Genomic DNA, 22,736 nt, shown 5'->3' with positions numbered 1-22,736 from the left:
AAGGAGCAGATGAAAAGAAGCCTACAACTTCTTTTCTAATGCAAGATGTTGGGATATGTCACCCAGAGCTCCTCAAAAAGCACAGCTAGTAAACAAAAAGTTTCACTTTTGATAGACATGTCCCTTTCAAGTAAAGGAGAAAATAGAAATAAGCAAATACCTTAATTGCTTTTTGTGCATTGGGAAGTCCTTCTTCTATGTCTTCAAGTAAGATTCCTCCCAGTCCCCTCTGATCATGCTTGTCCAATAGTCTCAGAAGAGCTCTCTTGTCTTTTAAATTATACTTGGGCTTGAAAGCATATTTTCCTTCAACAACTTCAATCTTAGGGTTGTTTGCAAGAGCCTAAAACGAGCAAAGTAATAGATTTTAGCCAAGAATAACAGGACCCTAAAACGCATTAATATGCTACTGTGGTTTGTCATATAAAAGGTAAATAGACTTATTAGGGTAAGGGTATGTTCACCTTTTTTGAATAGAATTTCACTTTCCACAATAAATAGAAGCCTCTTCTAATGTCCTTTCTGCCCCAGCCATCCCAACATGCTTATCCCTTATTTACCTCATACAACTCTGAAATTTCACGTTTCTGTTAAAATTTAAAAAAAAATGCTTTTTGCTTCCATTGCTTCCTGTAAATCATCTCCCATCATGCATCACATGCTTACCTGTCTGGATCACAGCTCCCTCATTACTATACCACCTCTTGCTTTGTTTCCACTCAGTTTCCCAATTCTTCCCTTAAGGTGGCCACACACATTACTATCTGATTGAGCAATCTCCTTTATATCCAACATCAGCAATATAGTGCAAGAGCCTGTCTGATTTGATACAAATTGAATAGATTGTTCAGGTGGGTCCTCCTATTCCTTAGTTTTGGTAAATTGTACAGAAATTGTACAATTACTGTATTTTTCGCTCCATAAGACGCACTTCCCGCCCCAAAAAAGGGGGGAAAATGTCAGTGCGTCTTATGGAGCGAATATAAAGCGGCCGGTCCGATACTTCCGGCGCCACCATGTCAGAATACCGGGCCGGCCGTTCAGCTGTTCTCTGATGCAGGACCTTACCTGTTCCTCAGTCCAGCGCTGCGCAGTCTTCCCACGCCAGCTTCTTCCCACGCCGGCATCTGTGACAGCCTGGTGCCCACTGAGCATCCGCAAGATGCGCTGCGCTTTGTGAATGGTCCGGCATCTTCTGGGACACATGACAAGTCCCAGAAGATGCCGGGCCATTCACAAAGTGCAGTGCTTCTCGAGCATGCACAGTGGGCACCCGGCTATCAAAGCAGGGTGACCACAGTAAAGGGAGGACAACTCCGCGGAAGTGGGAGCGGGTACCTGTCAAATTCAGGTGCCCACTCCCCCTCCCTCCCTAAAGGTCTGCAGTCCCTGGGTCATCCCCTGTACTGTCTGCAGTCTCTGGTCATCCCCTGTACTGTCTGCAGTCTCTGGGTCATCCCCTGTACTGTCTGCAGTCTCTGGGTCATCCCCTGTACTGTCTGCAGTCTCTGGGTCATCCCCTGTACTGTCTGCAGTCTCTGGGTCATCCCCTGTACTGTCTGCAGTCTCTGGGTCATCCCCTGTACTGTCTGCAGTCTCTGGGTCATCCCCTGTACTGTCTGCAGTCTCTGGGTCATCCCCTGTACTGTCTGCAGTCTCTGGGTCATCCCCTGTACTGTCTGCAGTCTCTGGGTCATCCCCTGTACTGTCTGCAGTCTCTGGGTCATCCCCTGTACTGTCTGCAGTCTCTGGGTCATCCCCTGTACTGTCTGCAGTCTCTGGGTCATCCCCTGTACTGTCTGCAGTCTCTGGGTCATCCCCTGTACTGTCTGCAGTCTCTGGGTCATCCCCTGTACTGTCTGCAGTCTCTGGGTCATCCCCTGTACTGTCTGCAGTCTCTGGGTCATCCCCTGTACTGTCTGCAGTCTCTGGGTCATCCCCTGTACTGTCTGCAGTCTCTGGGTCATCCCCTGTACTGTCTGCAGTCTCTGGGTCATCCCCTGTACTGTCTGCAGTCTCTGGGTCATCCCCTGTACTGTCTGCAGTCTCTGGGTCATCCCCTGTACTGTCTGCAGTCTCTGGGTCATCCCCTGTACTGTCTGCAGTCTCTGGGTCATCCCCTGTACTGTCTGCAGTCTCTGGGTCATCCCCTGTACTGTCTGCAGTCTCTGGGTCATCCCCTGTACTGTCTGCAGTCTCTGGGTCATCCCCTGTACTGTCTGCAGTCTCTGGGTCATCCCCTGTACTGTCTGCAGTCTCTGGGTCATCCCCTGTACTGTCTGCAGTCTCTGGGTCATCCCCTGTACTGTCTGCAGTCTCTGGGTCATCCCCTGTACTGTCTGCAGTCTCTGGGTCATCCCCTGTACTGTCTGCAGTCTCTGGGTCATCCCCTGTACTGTCTGCAGTCTCTGGGTCATCCCCTGTACTGTCTGCAGTCTCTGGGTCATCCCCTATACTGTCTGCAGTCTCTGGGTCATCCCCTATACTGTCTGCAGTCTCTGGGTCATCCCCTATACTGTCTGCAGTCTCTGGGTCATCCTCTATACTGTCTGCAGTCTCTGGGTCATCCCCTATACTGTCTGCAGTCTCTGGGTCATCCCCTATACTGTCTGCAGTCTCTGGGTCATCCCCTATACTGTCTGCAGTCTCTGGGTCATCCCCTATACTGTCTGCAGTCTCTGGTCATCTCCTGTACGGTCTGCAGTCTCTGGTCATCTCCTGTACTGTGTCCGCAGCCTCTGGTCATCCCCTGTACTATGTCCACATTCTCTGGTCATTCCCTGTTCTGTGTCCGCAGTCTCTGGTCATCTCTTGTACCGTGTCCGCAGTTTCTGGTCATCTCTTGTACCGTGTCCGCAGTTTCTGGTCATCTCCTGTACCGTGTCCGCAGTCTCTGGTCATCTCCTGTACTATGTCCGCAGTCTCTGGTCATCTCCTGTATTGTGTCCGCAGTCTCTGGTCATCTCATGTACTGTGTCCGCAGTCTCTGGTCATCTCCTGTATTGTGTCCGCAGTCTCTGGTCATCTCATGTACTGTGTCCGCAGTCTCTGGTCATCTCCTGTACTGTGTCCGCAGTCTCTGGTCATCTCCTGTATTGTGTCCGCAGTCTCTGCTCATCTCCTGTACTGTGTCCGCAGTCTCTGGTCATCTCCTGTATTGTGTCCGCAGTCTCTGGCCATCTCATGTACTGTGTCCGCAGTGTCTGGTCATCTCCTGTACTGTGTCCGCAGTCTCTGGTCATCTCCTGTACTGTGTCCGCAGTCTCTGGTCATCTCCTGTACTGTGTCCGCAGTCTCTGGTCATCTCCTGTACTGTGTCCGCAGTCTCTGGTCATCTCCTGTACTGTGTCCGCAGTCTCTGGTCATCTCCTGTACTGTGTCCGCAGTCTCTGGTAATCTCCTGTACTGTGTCCGCAGTCTCTGGTCATCTCCTGTACCATGTCCGCAGTCTCTGGTCATTTCCTGTACTATGTCTGCCGTCCATTGGTTCAGAATATTTTTTTTCTTGTTTTTCTCCTCTAAAATCTAGGCGCGTCTTATGGAGCGAAAAATACGGTAGATTGCATAATGTATGGCCATCTATATACAAGTACATAGGGGTACAGAGTGGGCAGAGACACTAAGCTGTCAGGCCCTGTTCACATCTCCACACAGTGGGAACTCCTGTACCCAGACATGGTTTTTTTTGGGCATTTGCATGGGCTGCCCTGTGTTTTTTTGCATGGCAATGCAGACACACGCCTGCTACCTGCCCTTAGGGTGCCATTAACTTTTAATTGCACTGCAAGTGTAATGCACATTTCCAAACCATGTGGCAAAGCGAGTGTTTTCTGTGCAGTTTGCCATGCACTCAGAGATGCACAGATGTGAATGGAATCTAACTGTTCTTGTGTAAACACACCAATTTCACTTTCAGGCCCCATTCATACCTAGCGTAGTGAGAGTGCATGTTTTTGGCTGATCTTTCCAGCAACATGCATAGTGAAGCCCATTTATTACAATGGCCTGCCCTACAAGTGGCAAAGTAGCTGATGGGACACTTTGGCGTGATGCGGTTTGCACATTTTGTTTTTACTGTGTTTTGCTGTGTTTGTCGATCATTTTTTTCACATGGCAAAATGTGTGTTTATTTCTGTGTTTGGGGTGCCATTAACAATTAATGGAACCGAAACCACAACTAGTTCATTTTAGGTGTACAAAAGGTGACTATACAATCTGATTGTACAATCTCCTTTAGATTTACCAAAACTATATAATAAGAGGACATTCCAGTCTGTCCAATCACTCTTTATCCAATCAGGCAGGCTCTTGTACTACATAGTCAATGGTAGATCTAAAGAAGATTGTATAGTGTATGGTGAGCTTTACAGACTTCCACGGACACACTTCTCCTGTTTTCAATACCACAGCTCTGCTGCACATAGGCTGCTTGTGACTGCTCACCTCCTCCACACTCTGCCAAAAGAATGATCTGTGCAAGATGTTTTAATGAGGTCTGGTGAAGTATTTCCTTCTACTGGTTTTTAGGTCCTAAATACCACATTCCAAGATGGAGCAGGAGTAATGCAGGAGTTTACTATAGGAGGCTGGGGTAAGACCTTGTTCTAAAAGACAGAGAAAGCTTTTTCACTTCTACTACAGAGGCACAATAATGGTATATTGGTACATAGGGGAGTTGGAATTTAGAAAAAAGTGAACTTAGTCTTTAAATGTGGGCTTTACACATGTATATGTGAAGTAAATGCTCAGTCAGCCCTTTAACAGTGGACAATCTGCAAGTTCACCAAACATTTCAGTTGATGGTAGATACCCTAGAGTTAAAGCCACCTGTTTCTTACATCTCTCAGGGATTCAGGGGATGTATCAGTTTCCAGGTTTACGCACCTGGCACAGCAATAATGGGATGTTCCTCTCATATGATTGCATTCTTAGTTTACTTAATGCAATGGAGAATGTCTTTGGCAGAGTAGCATAAACAAAAGACATGGGTTTGAAGCTGGGTGGAAATCTAGTCAGGAAGTACTACCTCCAAAAAAAGTACTTCCAGTAGTACTAAAAAAGTTGTTTTTAACAGATGTCATTCCCATTTTTCGATTACAGCCTTAAAGATTACAATAGTGAGGATATCTTCACACTGCAATTACCGATGTTGGGATCCTTTAAAAGACACAAAAGCATTGATGAGAAAACCTTAAGAACTTTATTCACTAAAGGCTGTTGGAAGCCTTATATACTCCTGGCCCAGCTATATTCTGCAGCATCATGATGACTGGATGTCAAAAAGTAAACTCCAACACCCACACAGCTTTCAAATTTTGTTGAGCCAGCTAAACCCCATTCTTTGCCCAGTGCATCTGGCTACATCAGCGTGCCTCCCAGTTTTTCCAGGTCTGGGAAAAAATTGTGGAACAGGAATTAAAAACCTAAACATGACAGATCCAAGGTAGCCTGATGCAAATGGGTGCAAGTCAATTTTCAATCAGCCACCCAAGAGTCAAACACGGATCCAGAAAGGTCTGCTGTCAAAATGCAGAAAAAAAAATGGGCACGGATGTCATCTTTTGCTCCGATTCAGTAAGGCATCTGTTCATGGATCCCCTGCTGAACAGGTCCCCCAGACATGGCCCATATCAAAGGATCATAAATAAAGTACTATATATAAACTACAAATTTTTATGTAAAACATTCACAGATCTGCTAGAAAAATAATAGAGGCTTATTAGAACTATATTTACAATACTAAGTTAGAAGTAAAAATGTGAATAAGGCCAGAGATGCGGAGGACAGTTTGGATGCTGAATTCCTGTGTAGTAACTTATGTACAATGCAATCACATCCTTCATAAATGTTATTATAGTTTGGAGATACTACATGCTGTCTACAAAATAACATACAGTGGGAAAAATAATTATTTGATCCCCTGCAGATTGTGTAAGTTTGCTCACTTACAAAGAAATGAAGGGTCTATCATTTTTATCATAGGTATATTTTAAATGACAGAGACAGAATATCAACCAAGAATCCAGAAAAAACACAATACAAAAGTTAGAAATTGAGTGGCAGTTCAATGAGTAAAATAAGTATTTGATCCCCAAGCAAAACATGGCTTAGTACTTGGTGGAGAAACCCTTGCTGGCAAGCACAGAGGAAAGACGTTTCTTGTAGTTGGTTACCAGGTTTGCATACATTTGAGCCACTCCTTTGTTGCCTTGGTGGTATGTTTTGGGTTATTGTCATGCTGAAAGATTCTTATCCATGACCCATCATCAGTGTTCTGGCTGAGAAAACAAGGTTCTCATCCAAGATTTTACAATACATGGCCCTGTCCATTGGCCCTCAACATGGCAAAGTCAGCCTGTACCCTTAGTAGAGAAACAGCCCCAAAGCATATTGTTTTCACCTCCATGCTTGACTGTATGGATGGTGTTCTTAGGGTCATAGTCAGCCTTTTTATTCCTTCAAACATGGCAAATCGAGTTAATGCCAAAGAGAGCTCAATTTTGGTTTCATCGGCCCAAACAATGGCGCCCGCTGCTGTCTCAGCCAAAGAGGAGAGGGAGTCCCAGGATAGCCGAGACGCCACTGCACATTGCTAGATTACATAGAATGCATGAAGGTAAAAAAACCCTTAAGAGCCAATTCACACATGTGCGGTACGGATTGATGCTCAGGTTTCACAGCTAATTGACACAGTAGTTGTCCACAGGTTCACGTCAGGTTCAGGACAGGATTAGCTCAGGATCTTATCTTGTTCACACATATGCGGTTTAGAAACCGTTCCCATAGAAGTCAATAGCCTGTAATCTGCACATGAACTGGACCACACTGCTCAGAAAATGTACAGGACTCTTTTTAAAATAGCACTGAATCTGCACTGCCAGACATATGTAAACAGGCCCCATAGGAAGCAATGTTTTTTCACATGTAATGCGGATTGGATATGGTTCAAACCAAAACAATGAACCAGTAACATTTCAAAGAATCAACTAAACAGCATATGGCAAAAAAATTGATTTTTGACTTACCAATAAAATCATTTTTCTGAAGTACAAACAGGACACAGGCTTCTTCAAATCATTATTACTGGGTTATACTAGGTGTCTGGACACTAGCAAAAAAAACAAACAAAAACCTGCAGTGCCATCCCACTCTAAGCTAGCTAGTTTTGAAGCAAGCAACATGGATATCATAAGAACATAGGGGAGGGAGCGGTGTCCTGTAATGTAACAGATTTTACTTGCAAATAAACAAAAAGTAATTTTTACTTGTAAACTCTACAATGTGGTATACAGTACAGGATGTAAGCGGAGTACTCACAGACCCTGGGTTGTCAGTGATATAGGCTGCAAAGTCCTCAGACAACCAGGAAGTGGAGGGAGGTGGCAGAGAATGGAGTATAGAATTGACCGTATTTTAAAGATTCATTGGGATGTTGAACTGTGTGTGTATGTGTAAATATATATATATATATATATATATATATATATATATATATATATATATATATATATATAAAGAGAAGCATACTGTAATTGCTTAAAAGACCAGAAAACATGCCTTAGCTCCTGTCTAACATGTCCATGTATATGACGAAGTCCCCTTTGTCTTCCATTTAGTCACAAACAAAAACTTGTGCTTGAACTTGCATCATTCTAAATTGGATCTCACTCTGGGTATCACTATTGATTTTCAGTGCACGGATGATGTGCTCTCACACCGTGCATCTATCCCAATGGATCCTTAAAAATTTACTTTTATTATATTAACTTATAAAAATAGTTTAACTAAAACAGAAAGTAGTTCCTGTGTGCTAGAGCAGCACTTATCTACAATGTAAAAAACAAACAAAACACAACATGTTTCATCTAAAAGGCTTCTTTAGTGGTGTAAGAGTGACAGGGTGCAAAACGTGTGTGCTATATCCAGTGCAACTCAGCTAATATTCATGGGAGGTAAATATATCAATTCGTTCACTTTTCTTCTTAAAAAGGAAACCGTTTCCCCTGCAGATTCGCCAACCAAGGAAACAAATTTCCCATTACACTTGGTATTTATACATCTATAGCATACAGGCAGTTAATCAAACAGATATTTTCCATTAGTCTATATCCTCACCTCAGACATTAGCCATTGCTTTTGTTTCATTCCAATGTCAAGGTGTTGTGTTTCATCCAGTATTTCTTCTAATGTTAGTGGGTACGTGTCACCTCGCTGGTGTCGGGTCTGCAGAGATAAACTGACATGTTAATTTTCACATACCGACTTCCACATCCTCACTTATGTACATAAACAATAGTAAGGCTCGGGTAATTGAAAGCAGTTAGGAACAAATAATTTGGAAGATCTAAACATTTTTTTTTTTGTCAGATGGCATTAAAGTAGAAGTCCAGCCAAATACTACCGAAGCTTAAACCTGCTCCCACCCCCATTCTAAGCCCTATATTAAACTAACCTGTAAAAGAAAGATGTCTATCCTTACCTATTCTGAAGACGTTCTTGTCCAGTCCCATAATCAGCTGTCAGCAGCAACGCCAATATAGAGGAGGAACAGCTGGCAAAGGATGCCCAATAGTAAGTCTATGGATGAGATCACCACTCAGGCTCTGCAGCAGTTGTCGGTGATCTCTCCTGTTCACTGAAGCCAGCCAGTAGGGTGATCATGTGACGAGACTGGAGCGCCTTCAGAATAGGAATTTATAGACATCCTTCCACTTCCACTTTAAGGGCACCATTGTTATAATCAGTAGAATTGACTTCAGGTTGCAGTATTAGGAGACTCTCAGTGAATTTCTAAAAGCGGATAGGACTAAATTAGACTGGCATTGATGTTCCTCGTGATTTAATTTGGGTAGATAATTGGAAAATAAGTAAAAGTAGTAGTAGAGTAGGACACTGTACCTCTTCCATACGGTTTTGTGTGTATCCATTACATACTGAAATGGGCACAGAGGAGTCCGTGATAATCAGTAAATGTTTAATACAGGATTATACTATTTTATTTATATAATCACACAACATATGGGCACCAGATGTCAATGTACAGAAGATAAGCAGTCAAGTTCTTGCAATACAATCGCAATCAATATTTTGCATATGTGTCAACAGCAGCTTCAATGGCATGTTGTGAAAGCTGGGTTTAATGTGTTATGGAATTGCTGCAGTTGCCTCCCATTCCCCCCCCCCCCAAAAAAAAAGTTGAACATTATAGTCTCTGCCAAGCTAGGATTTTACATGTTACAAGCACCATAAAGCAACTGCAATTTCCTCTTTACTATTGTATTATGTGTTCTCATACAGTGCCTTGAAAAAGTATTCATACCCCATGAAATCTTCCACATTTTGTCATGTTACAACCATAAACGTAAATTTTATTGGTATTTTATGTGACAGACCAACACAAAGTGGCACATAATTGTGAAGTGGAAGGAAAATGATAAATGGCTTTCAACATTTTTTACAAATAAATATGTGAAAATTGTGGCATGTATTTGTATTCAGCCCCCCGAGTCAATACTTTGTAGAATCACCTTTCGCTGCAATTACAGCTGCAAGTCTTTTTGGGGATGTCTCTACCAGCTTTGCACATCTAGAGAGTGACATTTTTGCCCATTCTTTTTTGCAAAATAGCTCAAGCTCTGTCAGATTGGATGGAGAGCGTCTGTGAACAGTAATTTTCAAGTCTTCCTATTCTAACACATGAATATGATTTGAACTAAACCATTCCCATGTAGCTCTGGCTGTATGTTTAGGGTCATTGTCCTGCTGGAAGGTGAACCTCTGCCCCAGTCTCAAGTCTTTTGCAGACTAACAGGTTTTCCTCTAGGACTGCCCTGTATTTGGCTCCATCCATCTTCCCATCAATTCTGACCAGCTTCCCTGTCGCTGCTGAAGAAAAGCTTCCCCACAACATGATGCTGCCACCACCATATTTCACAGTGAGGATGGTGTGTTCTTGGTGGTGTGCAGGGTTAGTTTAGCGCCACACATAGCATTTTGCGTTTAGGCTAAAAAGTTAAAATTTTGATCTCATGTGACCAGAGCACCTTCTTCCACATGTTTGCTGTGTCCCCCACAGGGCTTCTCGTAAACTGCAAACAGGTCTTCTTACGGTTTTCTTTCAACAATGGCTTTACTTTTCCATAAAGGCCAGATTTATGGAATGCACGACTAAGATGTCCTGTGGACAGATTCTCCCACCTGCGCTGTGGATCTCTGTAGCTCCTCCAGAGTTACCATCGGCCTTTTGGCTGCTTCTCTGAGTAATGCTCTCTTTGCCCGGCCTGTCAGTTTAGGTGGACAGCCTTGTCTTGGTAGGTTTGCAGTTGTGCCATACTCTTTCCATTTTCGGATGATGGATTGAACAGTGCTGTCAGATGTTCAAAGCTTGGGATATTTTTTTATAACCTAACTCTTCTATAAACTTCTCTACAACTTTATCCCTGACCTTTTTTGTGTTCCTTGGCCTTCATGATATTGTTTATTCACTAATGTTTTCTAACGAACCTTTGAGGGCTTCACAGAACAGCTGTATTATACGGAGATTAAATTTCACACAGGTGGACTCTATTTACTAATTAGGTGACTTCTGAAGGCAATTGGTTCCACTAGATTTTAGTTAGTTTGGGTTTCAGAGTAAAGGGGGCTGAATATAAATGAACGCCACACTTTTCAAATATTTATTTGCAAAAAAAAAAATGTTAAAATCATTTATAATTTTCCTTCCGCTTCACAATTAAGTGCTACTTTGTGTTGGTCTATCACATAAAATCCCAATAAAATACATTTACGTTTTTGGTTGTAACATGAAAAAAATTTGGAAAATTTCAAGGGGTATGAATACTTTTTTCAAGGCACTGTATGTGCAACAAACACCACAAACACAATTGCCACATTAAAACACTAAGTAAGTGAATGATTATGTATACCCTGTACACTATATTCTGGGGGGTAGCAAATAAAAAGAGGCACATCTTCAAAGGAATGAGATGATGCATCCTGGGGAATAAAAGGATGTCTGTGTTCTGTAATGGTAGGAGAATATAAACGCTATAGCTGCCAAAAGGTTTTTGAAGGTACTTGTTTTCAAGCTGTGACCATAATCCTTATATTACCAGTTGCTGACCTGGACCTGAATGCTACCAGTGTAGCCCTGTGAAAGCTGATGTGGTCATATATTCAGGGTCTTATCAGACAGTGACCACCAAGACATCCCTGGAATAGTCACCTAATAAATCTCATTCTCTTAATCCAGAATGTACCTTTTAAACACTGCCACTGCACCTACAGATTCTACAAAGTATAATAAGCAATGGCAACCAATCTCAATTCACTTTACTTACTGTATGTCAGTGCAATAAAAAATATTATTGGTTGATATAGGTGCTCAAATTACCACTTATCGCATAGCACCTTAAACAGTCCAGTACAGCTCAGAGAAGTAAACACTGAGCGATACTGACCATTTGCAGATCTTTTAGGAGTTCTTTATTTACTAAAAACCAGGAACTCTGAAGCCTGCCTTAATGTTGCATGTACGTAGGCAGGGGACAGAAAAAAAAAAAAAAAGACACAGAAAGTTATCACTAGAAAAGGCAACTAGCAAGAAGAAGCAATGGACTTAAGAAAATATATAGCTACTGACAAATCAGAGAAAAGAAATGTCTGTTAATTCACACAAACCAAACAGACTCAAGTTATCCTTTATTTCTAAATTGGATTATAAGGGCGAATAAACATCAGATTGACTACCTTGTCATATACAAGTGGAACAAAGAGGTGTCAATCAGCCCCAAAGATTGCTCTGGTTTTCCAGTCATAGCCAACAGAATCAAGAGACACAAAATAAAAATCAGTTGTAAGACGATGTCACTGACTAGTCTACTCTATCAGTATAATGTGGTGATTCAGTCTACTGTTGTCAATTAAGCAGGAATGTCTCCTGGGTTCTCTCCTATAACAGAATGGGTGAAAGAAGTTAGTAATATAATAAGCGATACGAGGTAACATGGTGTCAGCATTTGGCAGGCTTTCAGGGATTACTTCCACATGTTCAGATTACTTGGTTGAACGAGTAACTAAAATGAGGTAATCACATTATTAGGTAATGCTTAAATGGCCCTTGAGACTATGGAAATGGTGCTTATTATATCTACATAAAGAACTGTATATTTTATTCCCCATGACCGTTAAAATGCTGTGCAACAGAAGATCAAGCAAGGGAGTCTCTTGACAGCCAGTGACCACATAATAATAATAAAAGTCATATTGCATTCAATATAGTGAGGTATATATTTTTGCATATACTTTAAAGGGGCAAGATGCATCTGAAAAGTTAAAGTATAACTCTGGCAACAAAATTAGTGCTTCGTTGGAGGTTTGGCCTTTACTAAAATCAAAGTCTGAGTGTTCTAATACATTGTACCTGGCAACTCTTTAGACCTAAAACACTGTGCAAGAACCTTACCAAACAGAAAATGCAATAGGCTGCATGTATTGGACCTCGAGGTTAGGGAAAAGCAATGAGCCAATTACAAAGCAGAAAAATAACCTCAGATAAAGTGGGCTGTTTCCATGATTGCAAGTAAAAGAATCTGAAAATGGTATATATTCATTAACTTCAGCATGCTCTTTGGCACGATCATCTTGTTGGGCACAGGATACAAATAGTAAACAAAGGGGTAGATTTACTAAAGGCAAATAGACTGTGCACTTTGCAAAGTGCTGTTGCTCCAGAGTTTAGTAAATGAGGTAAAGCTTCACTTTACAACAAATACCCAATCACATGCAAGGAACAAAACAATAAAAGAAAAAAATGTTTTGCTTGCACATGATTGGATGATGGGAGTCAGCAGAGCCCCTGCTCATTTAGTAAGCTCTGGAGCAACTGATCTTGCAGAATGCAACTGTACTTTGCAAACTGCACAGTCTATTTGCCTTTAGTAAATCAACCTCTATATGTTTAATATGTTTCAATAGCACAATGTGTGCATCACTGCAGTTTCAATTCCTGAAGTGCTGGATAATATCAAAGGTATGTAACGTTGTTAGGTCAGGAAAAGGTGGGACCAATAGGTAAGTTGTTGACACAAAAAAGGAATTTGGACAAGCTTGGTATGAGAAGAACTATACAGATGAATTTGCTATATTAGTGTGAGACATACCAGGTATGGTGCTCTCCCTCACTAATATTAGGACAAATACGGGCGTAGAATTTATTTATGGGAATATATTCTTACTTTTGTGTGTCCTACCAATTCCAAAGTGTCACCAAGATCGGAAACATGGTGCAATGGTGTAATGCTTGCATATGCATCAGATGATTTTTAGGAGAAAACATGCTTGAGGTGATTGTAGCGGTTTTAGAGCAATTGCAACAAGAACAAATGAGTACTGTTTGTAATAAAAAAAATTTTGAACATCCAAACTTTCAGAACAAGCTTTTCAGGGTGTGCCACCTTTCTCAAGGTCCTAACAGTACTGTTTGGGAGAAAGAAAAAAAAAACAACCCAACTGGATGCTGGCAGTAATGGTATATGGGCCATGTGCTCATTTTTAGTAGTTGAACAACTTCTGGGCCTCAGACACTACAGAACACCTAAAAGAGTTGTATAGAAGCAATGTTTAAGAAACACGAATACTGTAAATGTGGCAAGCATACGGTTGTGAAGTTCCTTAGACAATCTCCTTTCCTCTCAGAATAGAAGGCTGATACATGTTGGAATGTTGGAGGGTTTCACACTAAAGCCAGCTGGGATTAAATAAGGCAGTGTGTAGGGGTTTGTGTTGATGGCAGCCTGTTTCTGGTACAATTCACTTGGATACAAAATCCATTTGAGACGTTTCTGAGATCATTCAAAGTTCACTTGCAGGTGAATTTGATTTGCAGTTGACTTGCTAAGTTGCATTAACATGTTTCAAGCCGCTTTTGTATTCCCATTGACTTTTAGACTTGTTGCACAATAGTTCAAAAATGCTGGATAAAAAAAAACACTGGTAATAGCGTTTTTTTAGTAGCATTTAGGAACATTAGCATTTTATTAGTGTTTTTACAGTACATATAGAAAAAAAAGCTGTTAGAAGTGTTTAACATTTTTTTTTATGCTGGAAAAACGCTCCCAAAAAACTCTACAAAACGCTCCTAGACACTGAAGCTCAAAATAGCCTAAAGTAGTGTGCATGAACACATAAGATAACACTATTTAGCTTCTAGGAGCAGAAAAAAAATGCTAATAACAGCTAACAACATTGGATAATACAGCGCGTTTAGCTGGCTGCATTGCTGGGACTGTATTGAGAGCATACCATCCATTAGCACTACCAACAAAGCCTGGTTTTCTGATCTGCATTGAAGAAACCAATAAGCTTACCAGCAGATGTCCCAGCACTACAATTATATAGAGCAAATTAGTACCATCTTCATAAATCTTTCTGCTGGCAAGCACTATTTTATCTCAGTTACTTTTTTTTTTTTATATGCTGCTATAACAGTGAATGACTTTTGCTTCTTGCTTTGCCATTCACTCCTGACTGGGGCTGATATACAGGTGAAACTCGAAAAATTTGAATATTGTGCAAAAGTTCATTTATTTCAGTAATGCAACTTAAAGGTGAAACTAATATAGGAGATAGACTCAGTACATGCAAAGCAAGATAGTTCAAGCTGTGATTTGTCATAATTGTGATGATTATGGCTTACAGCTCATGAAAACCCCAAATCCACAATCTCAGAAAATTAGAATATTGTGAAAAGGTGCAATATTCTAGGCTCAAAGTGTCCCACTCTAATCAGCTAATTAAGCCATAACACCTGCAAAGGGTTCCTGAGCCTTTAAATGGTCTGTGTTGATTTGGGGAGCCATGTCATCTGCTGGTGTTGGTCCACTGTGCTTCATTAAGTCCAGGGTCAACACAGCCATCTACCAGGAGATTTTGGAGCACTTCATGCTTCCTTCCGCAGACGAGCTTTATGGGGATGCTGACTTCATTTTCTAGCAGGACTTGGCACCTGCCCACACTGCCAAAAGCATCAAAACCTGGTTCAATGACCGTGGGATTACTGTGCTTGATTGGCCAGCAAACTCGCCTGACCTAAACCCCATAGAGAATCTCTTGGCATTGACAAGAGAAAGATGAGAGACATGAGACCGAAAAATGCAGAAGAGCTGGAGGCCACTATTGAAGCATCCTGGTCTTCCATAACACCTCAGCAGTGCCACAGGCTTGTAGCTTCCATGCCACGCCGCATTGAGGCAGTAATTGCTACAAAAGGGGCCCAAACCAAGTACTGAGTACATATGCATGCTTATACTTTTCAGAGGTCCGATATTGTTCTATGTACAATCCTTGTTTTATTGATTGCATGTAATATTCTAATTTTCTGAGATTGTGGATTTGGGGTTTTCATGAGCTGTAAGCCATAATCATCACAATTATGACAAATCACGGCTTGAACTATCTTGCTTTGCATGTAATGAGTCTATCTCATATGTTAGTTTCACCTTTTAAGTTGCATTACTGAAATAAATGAACTTTTGCACGATATTCTAAGTTTTCGAGTTTCACCTGTACATTGCTTTAATCTTGTGTGCTTTAGCTACTGCTGCAGGGCACTGTAGCGACCATTACCTGATTTTGTTTAAATATCAATTCCATTGGTGGTTCCCTTTCCTTTAGTAACCCTGCTATTATGCACTGTGCCCACTGTTGCACTTTTTGGCTTTAACCCCTCGATATATTGATTGCAGGTGTCCTCGTTTTGTGCACCACTTGGGGGAATCATCTCTAAGATGGGTATTTTATGGTTTGTAGGATAGGTTTGTGTATTGTGTTGTATGGTGCTTTGCCTATATTTCTATGTTTTTATTTTCATAATAAACTGATTTATACCTATTTTTTGTTTCTATTAGCTCTACTGGTGTCTTTTTCACAATTTTCTATTATTCTATATACATGTAGTGCACCTACCTTTATGGTTAAGCATTAGTGTTTAACGAAGTATGGCACGCATTGCATTTTTTTTTTCAATTTAATATATCCTTAAACAGACGATGTCACCTTGTCCTGCAGTGTCTCTGGAAAGGTCATCCATTACTACCTATATACTTCTCTTACCTGCACACCTTGCAGCTCCCTGGTGCTTAGTAGCCGACACTGAGATCACATGCTCCTACATACCCTGAAGTGGCCAATGGGGAGGCTGTAAAGGAGCACAGGTATAAGTACAAGTATAAGGAGGCTAAGGGATGCCCTTTTAAGAAACACTCATTTTGCCCTGAATGGGCAAGGTGATGGTGTCTTTATACACTGGACAAAAAAAATTAATGGAACACTTTGAAAACACATCAGATCTCAATGGGGAAAAATATCATGCTGGATATCTATACTGATATGGACTGAGTATTGTGTTAGGAACGTAAGGATGCCCCATCCTTTGATGGAAACGAAAATTATCAATCTACAGAGGACTGAATTCAAAGACACCCCAAAAATCAAAGTGAAAAAATGATGCAGCAGGATAGTCCGTTTTGCTGCAATTTCACTGCAGCAATTCAAAATGGTACTCAGTAGTTTGTAAGAGCCCCACGTGCTTGTATGTATGCCTGACAAGGTCGGGGCATGCTCATAATCAGACGATGGATGGTATCCTGGGGTATTTCCTCCCAGATTTAGACTAGGGCATCACTGAGCTCCTGGACAGTCTGAGGTGCAACCTGGCGGCATCGGATGGACCAAAACATGATATCCCAGAGGTGTTCTATTCTATTGGATTCAGGTCAGGCAAGCGTGGGGTCCATTCAATGGCATCAATTACTTCATCCTCCAGGAACTGCCAGCATACTCTTGCCATATGAGGCCGGGCATTGTGCACCACGAGGAAGCCAGGACCTACTGCACCAGCATAGGATCTGACAATGGGTCTAAGGTTTTCATACTGATACCTAATGGCAGTCAGGGTGCCATTGTCCAGCCTGTAGAGGTCTGTGTGTCCCTTCATGGATATGTCTTCCCAGACCATCACTGGCCCACCACCAAAATGGTCATGCTGAACGATGTTACAGGAGCAGAACATTCTCCATGGCTTCTCCAGACCTTTTCACGTCTATCACATGTGCTCAGGGTGAACCCGCTCTCATCTGTGAAAAGCACAGGGCACCAGTGGCAGACCTGCCAATTTTGGTGTTCAATGGCAAATGCCAATCGTGCTCTATGGTGCCAGGCAGTGAGCACAGGACCCACTAGAGGACTTCGAGCTCTCAGGCCACCCTCATAAAGTCAGTTTCTGATTGTTTGGTCAGAGACATTCACAGCAGTGGCCTGCTGGAGGTCATTTTGTAGGACATTGGCAGTGCTCATCCTGTTCCTACTTGCACAAAGAAGCAGATACCAGTCCTGCTGATGGATTAAGAACCTTCTACGGCACTGTACAGCTCTCCTAGAGTAACTGTCTCCTGGAATCTCCTCCATGCTCTTGAGACTGTGCTGGGAGACACAGAAAACCTTCTGGCAATGGCACGTATTGATGTGCCATCCTGGAGGAGTTGGACTGCCTGTGAAACCTCTGTAGGGTCCAGGTATCGCCTCATGCTACCAGTAGTGACGCTGACCTTAGGCAAATGCAAAACTAGTGAAAACCAGTCAGAAAAGATGAATAGCAAAAAAATGTCAGTGGCATCCACCTGTAAAACCATTTTGGTTTTGGGGGTTCTCATTGTTGCACATCTAATGCACTTTTTTTAATTAACACCAAAGCAGATGAAACTGATTACCAACCCCCTCTGCTACTTAAATGACCAGATCAATATCTCAGGAGTTTAATTGACTTGATGCTATACTATAATTAAAAAGTGTTCCTTTAATTTTTTTTGAGCAGTGTATGTGGGATATATGTGTTTTAAAAACAATGTATAGATTTTTTAAATTGGAAAATCAGTCAAAGGACTTCTACTTCTAGTTAACTGAAGCAGATAGATGCAATTCAATTTGGATTGGGCATCTAGGAACTGGTGACTCCCAGTCACAGTTAAGCATGCACTGAGAGAGCTTACCATTAGGACCCTGCAGTTACATGTGAATAATAAATTACATATCAATCACATCATGCAGTAATGGGCATTTGAAACATTATCTATAATTTTATGCTAGCAGCGTGACACTTTCATTTGTTTTATTCCAAACAGATAATTTATCAAATCAAATGTTCTGTAGTATTTTTATGTGAACATTTAAATCTTTACCATCATATACCCCCCCCCCCCCAAAAAAAAAGTGCGTGTGAATATACACACACACGCTATTATTGCCAAAAGTATTGGGATGCCTGCCTTTACACGCACATGAGCATTAATAACATCACAGTCTTAGTCCGTAGGGTTCAATATTGAGCTGGCCCGCCCTCTAACAGCTTCAACTCTTCTGGGAAGGCTGTACACAAGGTTTAGGAGTGTCTATGGAAATGTTTGACCATTCTTCCAGAAGTGCATTTGTGAGATAAGGCACTGATGTCAGACAAGAAGGCCTGGCTCACAGTCTCCACTCTAATTCATCCCAAAGGTGTTCTGTCGGGTTGAGGTAAGGACTCTATGCAGGCCAGTCAAGCTCCTCCATCCCAAACTCACTCATCCATGTGTTTATGGACCTTGCTTTGTGCACTGGTGCGCAGTCATGTTGGAACAGGAAGGGGCCATTCCCAAACTGTTCCCACAAAGTTGGGAGCATGAAATTGTCCAAAATGTCTTGGTATGCTGATGCCTTATAAGTTCTAGTCACTGGAACTAAGGGGCCAAGCCCAACCTCTGAAAAACAACCCCACACCATAATTCCCCTCCACCAATCTTTACACTTGGCACAATGCAGTCAAGCAGGTATAGCTCTAATGGCATCTGCCAAACCCAGACACATCTATTGGATTGCCAATCAGAGAAGCGTGATTCATCACTCCAGAGAACATGTCTCCACTGTTCCAGAGTTCAGTGGCAGTGTGCTTTACACCACTACATCTGACGTTTTGCATTGCACTTGGTGATGCAAAGCTTGGATGCAGCTGTTCGCCCATGGAAACCCATTCCATGAAGCTCTCTACGCACAGTTGTGCTAATCTGACAGCCACACAAAGTTTGGAGGTCTTTAGGTACTGACTCTGCAGACAGTTGACTTCTGCGCACTGCTCACTTCAGCATGCGCTGACTCTGCTCTGTCATTTTATGTGGCCTACCACATCGTGGCTGGGTTGCTGTTGTTCCCAGTTGCCTCCACTTTGTTATAATACCACTAACAGTTGACTGTGGAATATTTAGTAGCAAGGAAATTTCATGGATAAACTTACTGCACAGGTGGCAACCTATCATGTTACCACGCTTGAATTCACTGCGCTCCTGAGAACGACCCATTCTTTCACAAAATGTTTGTAGAAGCAGTCTGCATGCCTAGGTGCTTGATCTTATAACTTGTGGCCATGGAGGTGATTGGAACACTTGAATCCAATTATTTGGAGGGGTGTCCGAATACTTTTGACTTGTGTCAATATAATAGTATATATATATATATATATATATGTACGAACTATTGCTACAAAGCACATGGTCTTGTTCCAAATCCTTCTGTGGTTGCAGCCCCGCCAGTGCTGACAGATCCATCGCTATTGTGAGTGTTTGCATTTGATACCAGCTGACCCCTCCCCCTGCTTTTGTGAACAATGGAGTTTGTCTCCACTCCAGCATGCTCCTGCTAAGCATTCACACCTAAATAAGAAATAAAAATTCATCTTGTGGTTGGACAGCTTACAACTCCTCTCTTTCCCCCATCATTGCTGCCTGAGCATGCTGTTCACAAAGAGATGTAAATTTAATCAGGTGTAATTGTGCTAGTCACTGGCAGTAGGCACATGCTAGAGACAAACACAGTCATTCGTCATTCACAAAAGCAAGAAGGGTCTGCTGGTACCACAACGGAAGCTGTATGATCAGTCAGCTGTGTGATACATCAGTAAGCAGATAAACCACACAGCTCACCAGTGGTGACAGATCCACCTCTACTGACATGCAGCAATAAGGTACTATGGATGAAGGCTTTCCGTGATCCAACTACCAGTAAACATTAAGGGACTTCCAGGCAACTCTATGGACATGTGTAGCAGGTGACGTGAAAAAAAAAAAAAAAAAAAAGGTAAAACAGTAATGGAAGCAGAAGGTGGGTACCCTGAAGTAACACTCAGAGCTTATCTGAGCAAGCATCTCATTGGTTGCAGCTATGTTTGCAGCAAGCTGTCGAATCACTGTCACAGTCCATTGAGTTAGCTAGAAGTGCCTGTTTCCCATGTCAGGAAGCGGTGTGCACTAATGTCACCTTCATGTGAATGGCACAACGATTCTTCAATGATGCCATTGACACTGTGGGGTTGATTTACTAAAACTGGAGAGTGCAAAATCTGGTGCAGCTCTGCAGAGAAATTAGCTTTCAGGTTTCTTTTTGTCAAAACTTAACTGAACATGATGAAATTAGAAACTGATGGGCTACCATGCACAGATGCACCAGATTTTGCACTTCCCAGTTTTAGTAAATAACCCCAAAATGTTTATCTGTTTTCAGGTGCAGTCAGTTTAGCTGTGCTTAGAGAAAATAGAATTCCGTGTATCCAGGATTCCATTTGAAGCTCTAAACATGGGTAGAAGCAGGAACATCTAAAACACAGGGAAAAAAATGAGATCTGGGAGACATTATAAGTTTCTTCTACTTCCCAGATCACATCTCCAGCATTTAGAAAAGCTAAACACAGGAATGTCAGTGTGAATGAGGCCTAAGAAAAAAAACTCTAAAAAAAACTCTAAAAAAAAAAAAAAAATTATTACATCCCACATGTAAAAACATCAAGCAAGTTTTGTAAAGGTGCCACTTTGCATAAAGCTTTAGTCATATTTAAATATGGTGACTGTGGAGGCCATGGAAAAAATTTAATCTTATCCTAGAAGCCATTAAAGCACTTTTGAATTTGTTTAGAAGTGTATATCAGGGCTTTATCACACTGCAATAAGGGAACGCCATCTTCAGAAAACCGTGTTTGCAGCTGCTTCAGTAAAATTTCTTGACCAACAATGCAGAGTAGTCATCAGACCCTATAATTCCCCAAGATCACTTGAAGGATACACACCCATTCCTTTAAGGATACACAACCATATTTAAATAGGTAACAATAGAGTTTGAAGTATCTCTTTGTGTAGTCAAAATGTAAGCTATTCCAAAGTGAAAAATCTGGTGAAAGATAAAACTTATCAGGCCATATTTTTTCCATATTTTTCAGGGGTCCAGGTTTTGTCCTCCCTACAGCAGGCTTTGCATCTTTGCTTACTGGCCTTGAATACAAGTGGTTCTCAAACTGAATAGATATTTTAGAGGTTGCATTTTGGTATCCTGATACATTTCCATCTATCTTTGTTGAGTAGCAATCTGTTTATGCTTGGTATATGGCACCAATATTTTTTAAACTTTTCCCCCACAGTTTTTGTTCCTGTAATTCAGACACCAGATAACTAGTCGGTACAGAGCTATATACAGTAAGTACAGGTGAAACTCGAAAAAATTAGAATATCGTGCAGACATGGCTCCCCAAATCAACACAGACTGTGGAAACTTCACACTGGACTTCAAGCATCTTGCAGTGTGTGCCTCTCCATTCTTCCTCCATACTCTGGGTCCTTGGTTTCCAAATGAGATGCAAAAGTTGCTCTCATCAGAAAAGAGGACTTTAGACCACTGAGCAGCAGACCAGGTCTGTTTTTCTTTAGCCCAGGTAAGACGCTTCTGACGTTGTTTGTTGTTCAGGAGCGGCTTGACAAGAGGAATACGACATTTGAAGCCCATGTCCAGGATCCGTCTGTGTGTGGTGGCTCTTGATGCACTGACTCCAGCCTCAGTCCACTCCTTGTGAAAGTCCCCAACACTTTTGAATGGCCTTTTCCTGACAATCCTCTCCAGGCTGCGGTCATCCCTGCTGCTTGTGCACCTTTTTCTTCCACACTTTTCCCTTCCACATAACTTTCTATTAATGTGCTTTGATACAGCACTTTGGTAACATCCAACTTATATGGCACCTTTTCACAATATTCTAATTTTCTGAGATTGTGGATTTGGGGTTTTCATGAGCTGTAAACCATAATCATCACAATTATGACAAATCACAGCTTGAACTATCTTGCTTTGCATGTAATGAGTCTATCTCATATATTAGTTTAACCTTTTAGGTTGCATTACTGAAATAAATGAACTTTTGCACGATATTCTAATTTTTTGAGTTTCACCTGTATATTTAAACGCAAACTTTTTTTCATTTTGGATAAGTAAGAAAGTGTTAAAACTCATCACTTTATTACCACCTGTGTCCTATTGGGAAGATTTCTTTTCATTTCCAGTCCCCCTAAAGAATATATAAAACCAACATTTCATACTCCTGATTAGTGATGGGCCGAATACCCGGTCGAACATTTGAACCGAATGAAAGTTCGACGGTGCACTTCGAACTGGGACAATTCACTAAGCGGCATCTTACCGCAATCCGAGTATGCGGTAAGATACTGCACAGCTACTAAAACACCGCATGAGTTATATTATTAAGTCATGCGGTATTTTAGTAGTGAAAACATTGTTTAACATTTCAGCTGTCAGCGGGATTCCACGCTAACAGCTGAATGTAAAAAGAATTGCTGGCAATAAAAAAAAATAACAGAAAAACGACGCGGGGTTCCCAC

The 22,736-nt window shown here is 41.7% G+C and overlaps 1 protein-coding gene across 1 annotated transcript in view; it reads right to left on the bottom strand.

Annotated features, from left to right (window-relative positions):
• Positions 1-22,736, bottom strand: part of GTF2E2 (general transcription factor IIE subunit 2) — a 101,637-nt gene that overhangs the window by 15,250 nt on the left and 63,651 nt on the right. The window contains exons 4-5 of the mRNA XM_089669977.1: positions 8,116-8,223; positions 161-343 (exon numbers count right to left, since the gene is read on the bottom strand). Of these exons, the coding sequence (XP_089526103.1) occupies positions 161-343; positions 8,116-8,223 (291 nt within the window). The remainder of the gene's footprint in view (positions 1-160; positions 344-8,115; positions 8,224-22,736) is intronic.

This window comes from Staurois parvus, unplaced genomic scaffold (assembly GCF_062004578.1).
Source record: "Staurois parvus isolate SC_StPar_1 unplaced genomic scaffold, SC_StPar_1.0 ptg000086l, whole genome shotgun sequence".
Classification (NCBI taxonomy): Eukaryota; Metazoa; Chordata; class Amphibia; order Anura; family Ranidae; genus Staurois; species Staurois parvus.
The sequence above is the reverse complement of the archived record's forward strand: the minus strand, read 5'-3'. Positions and strand labels throughout refer to the sequence as shown.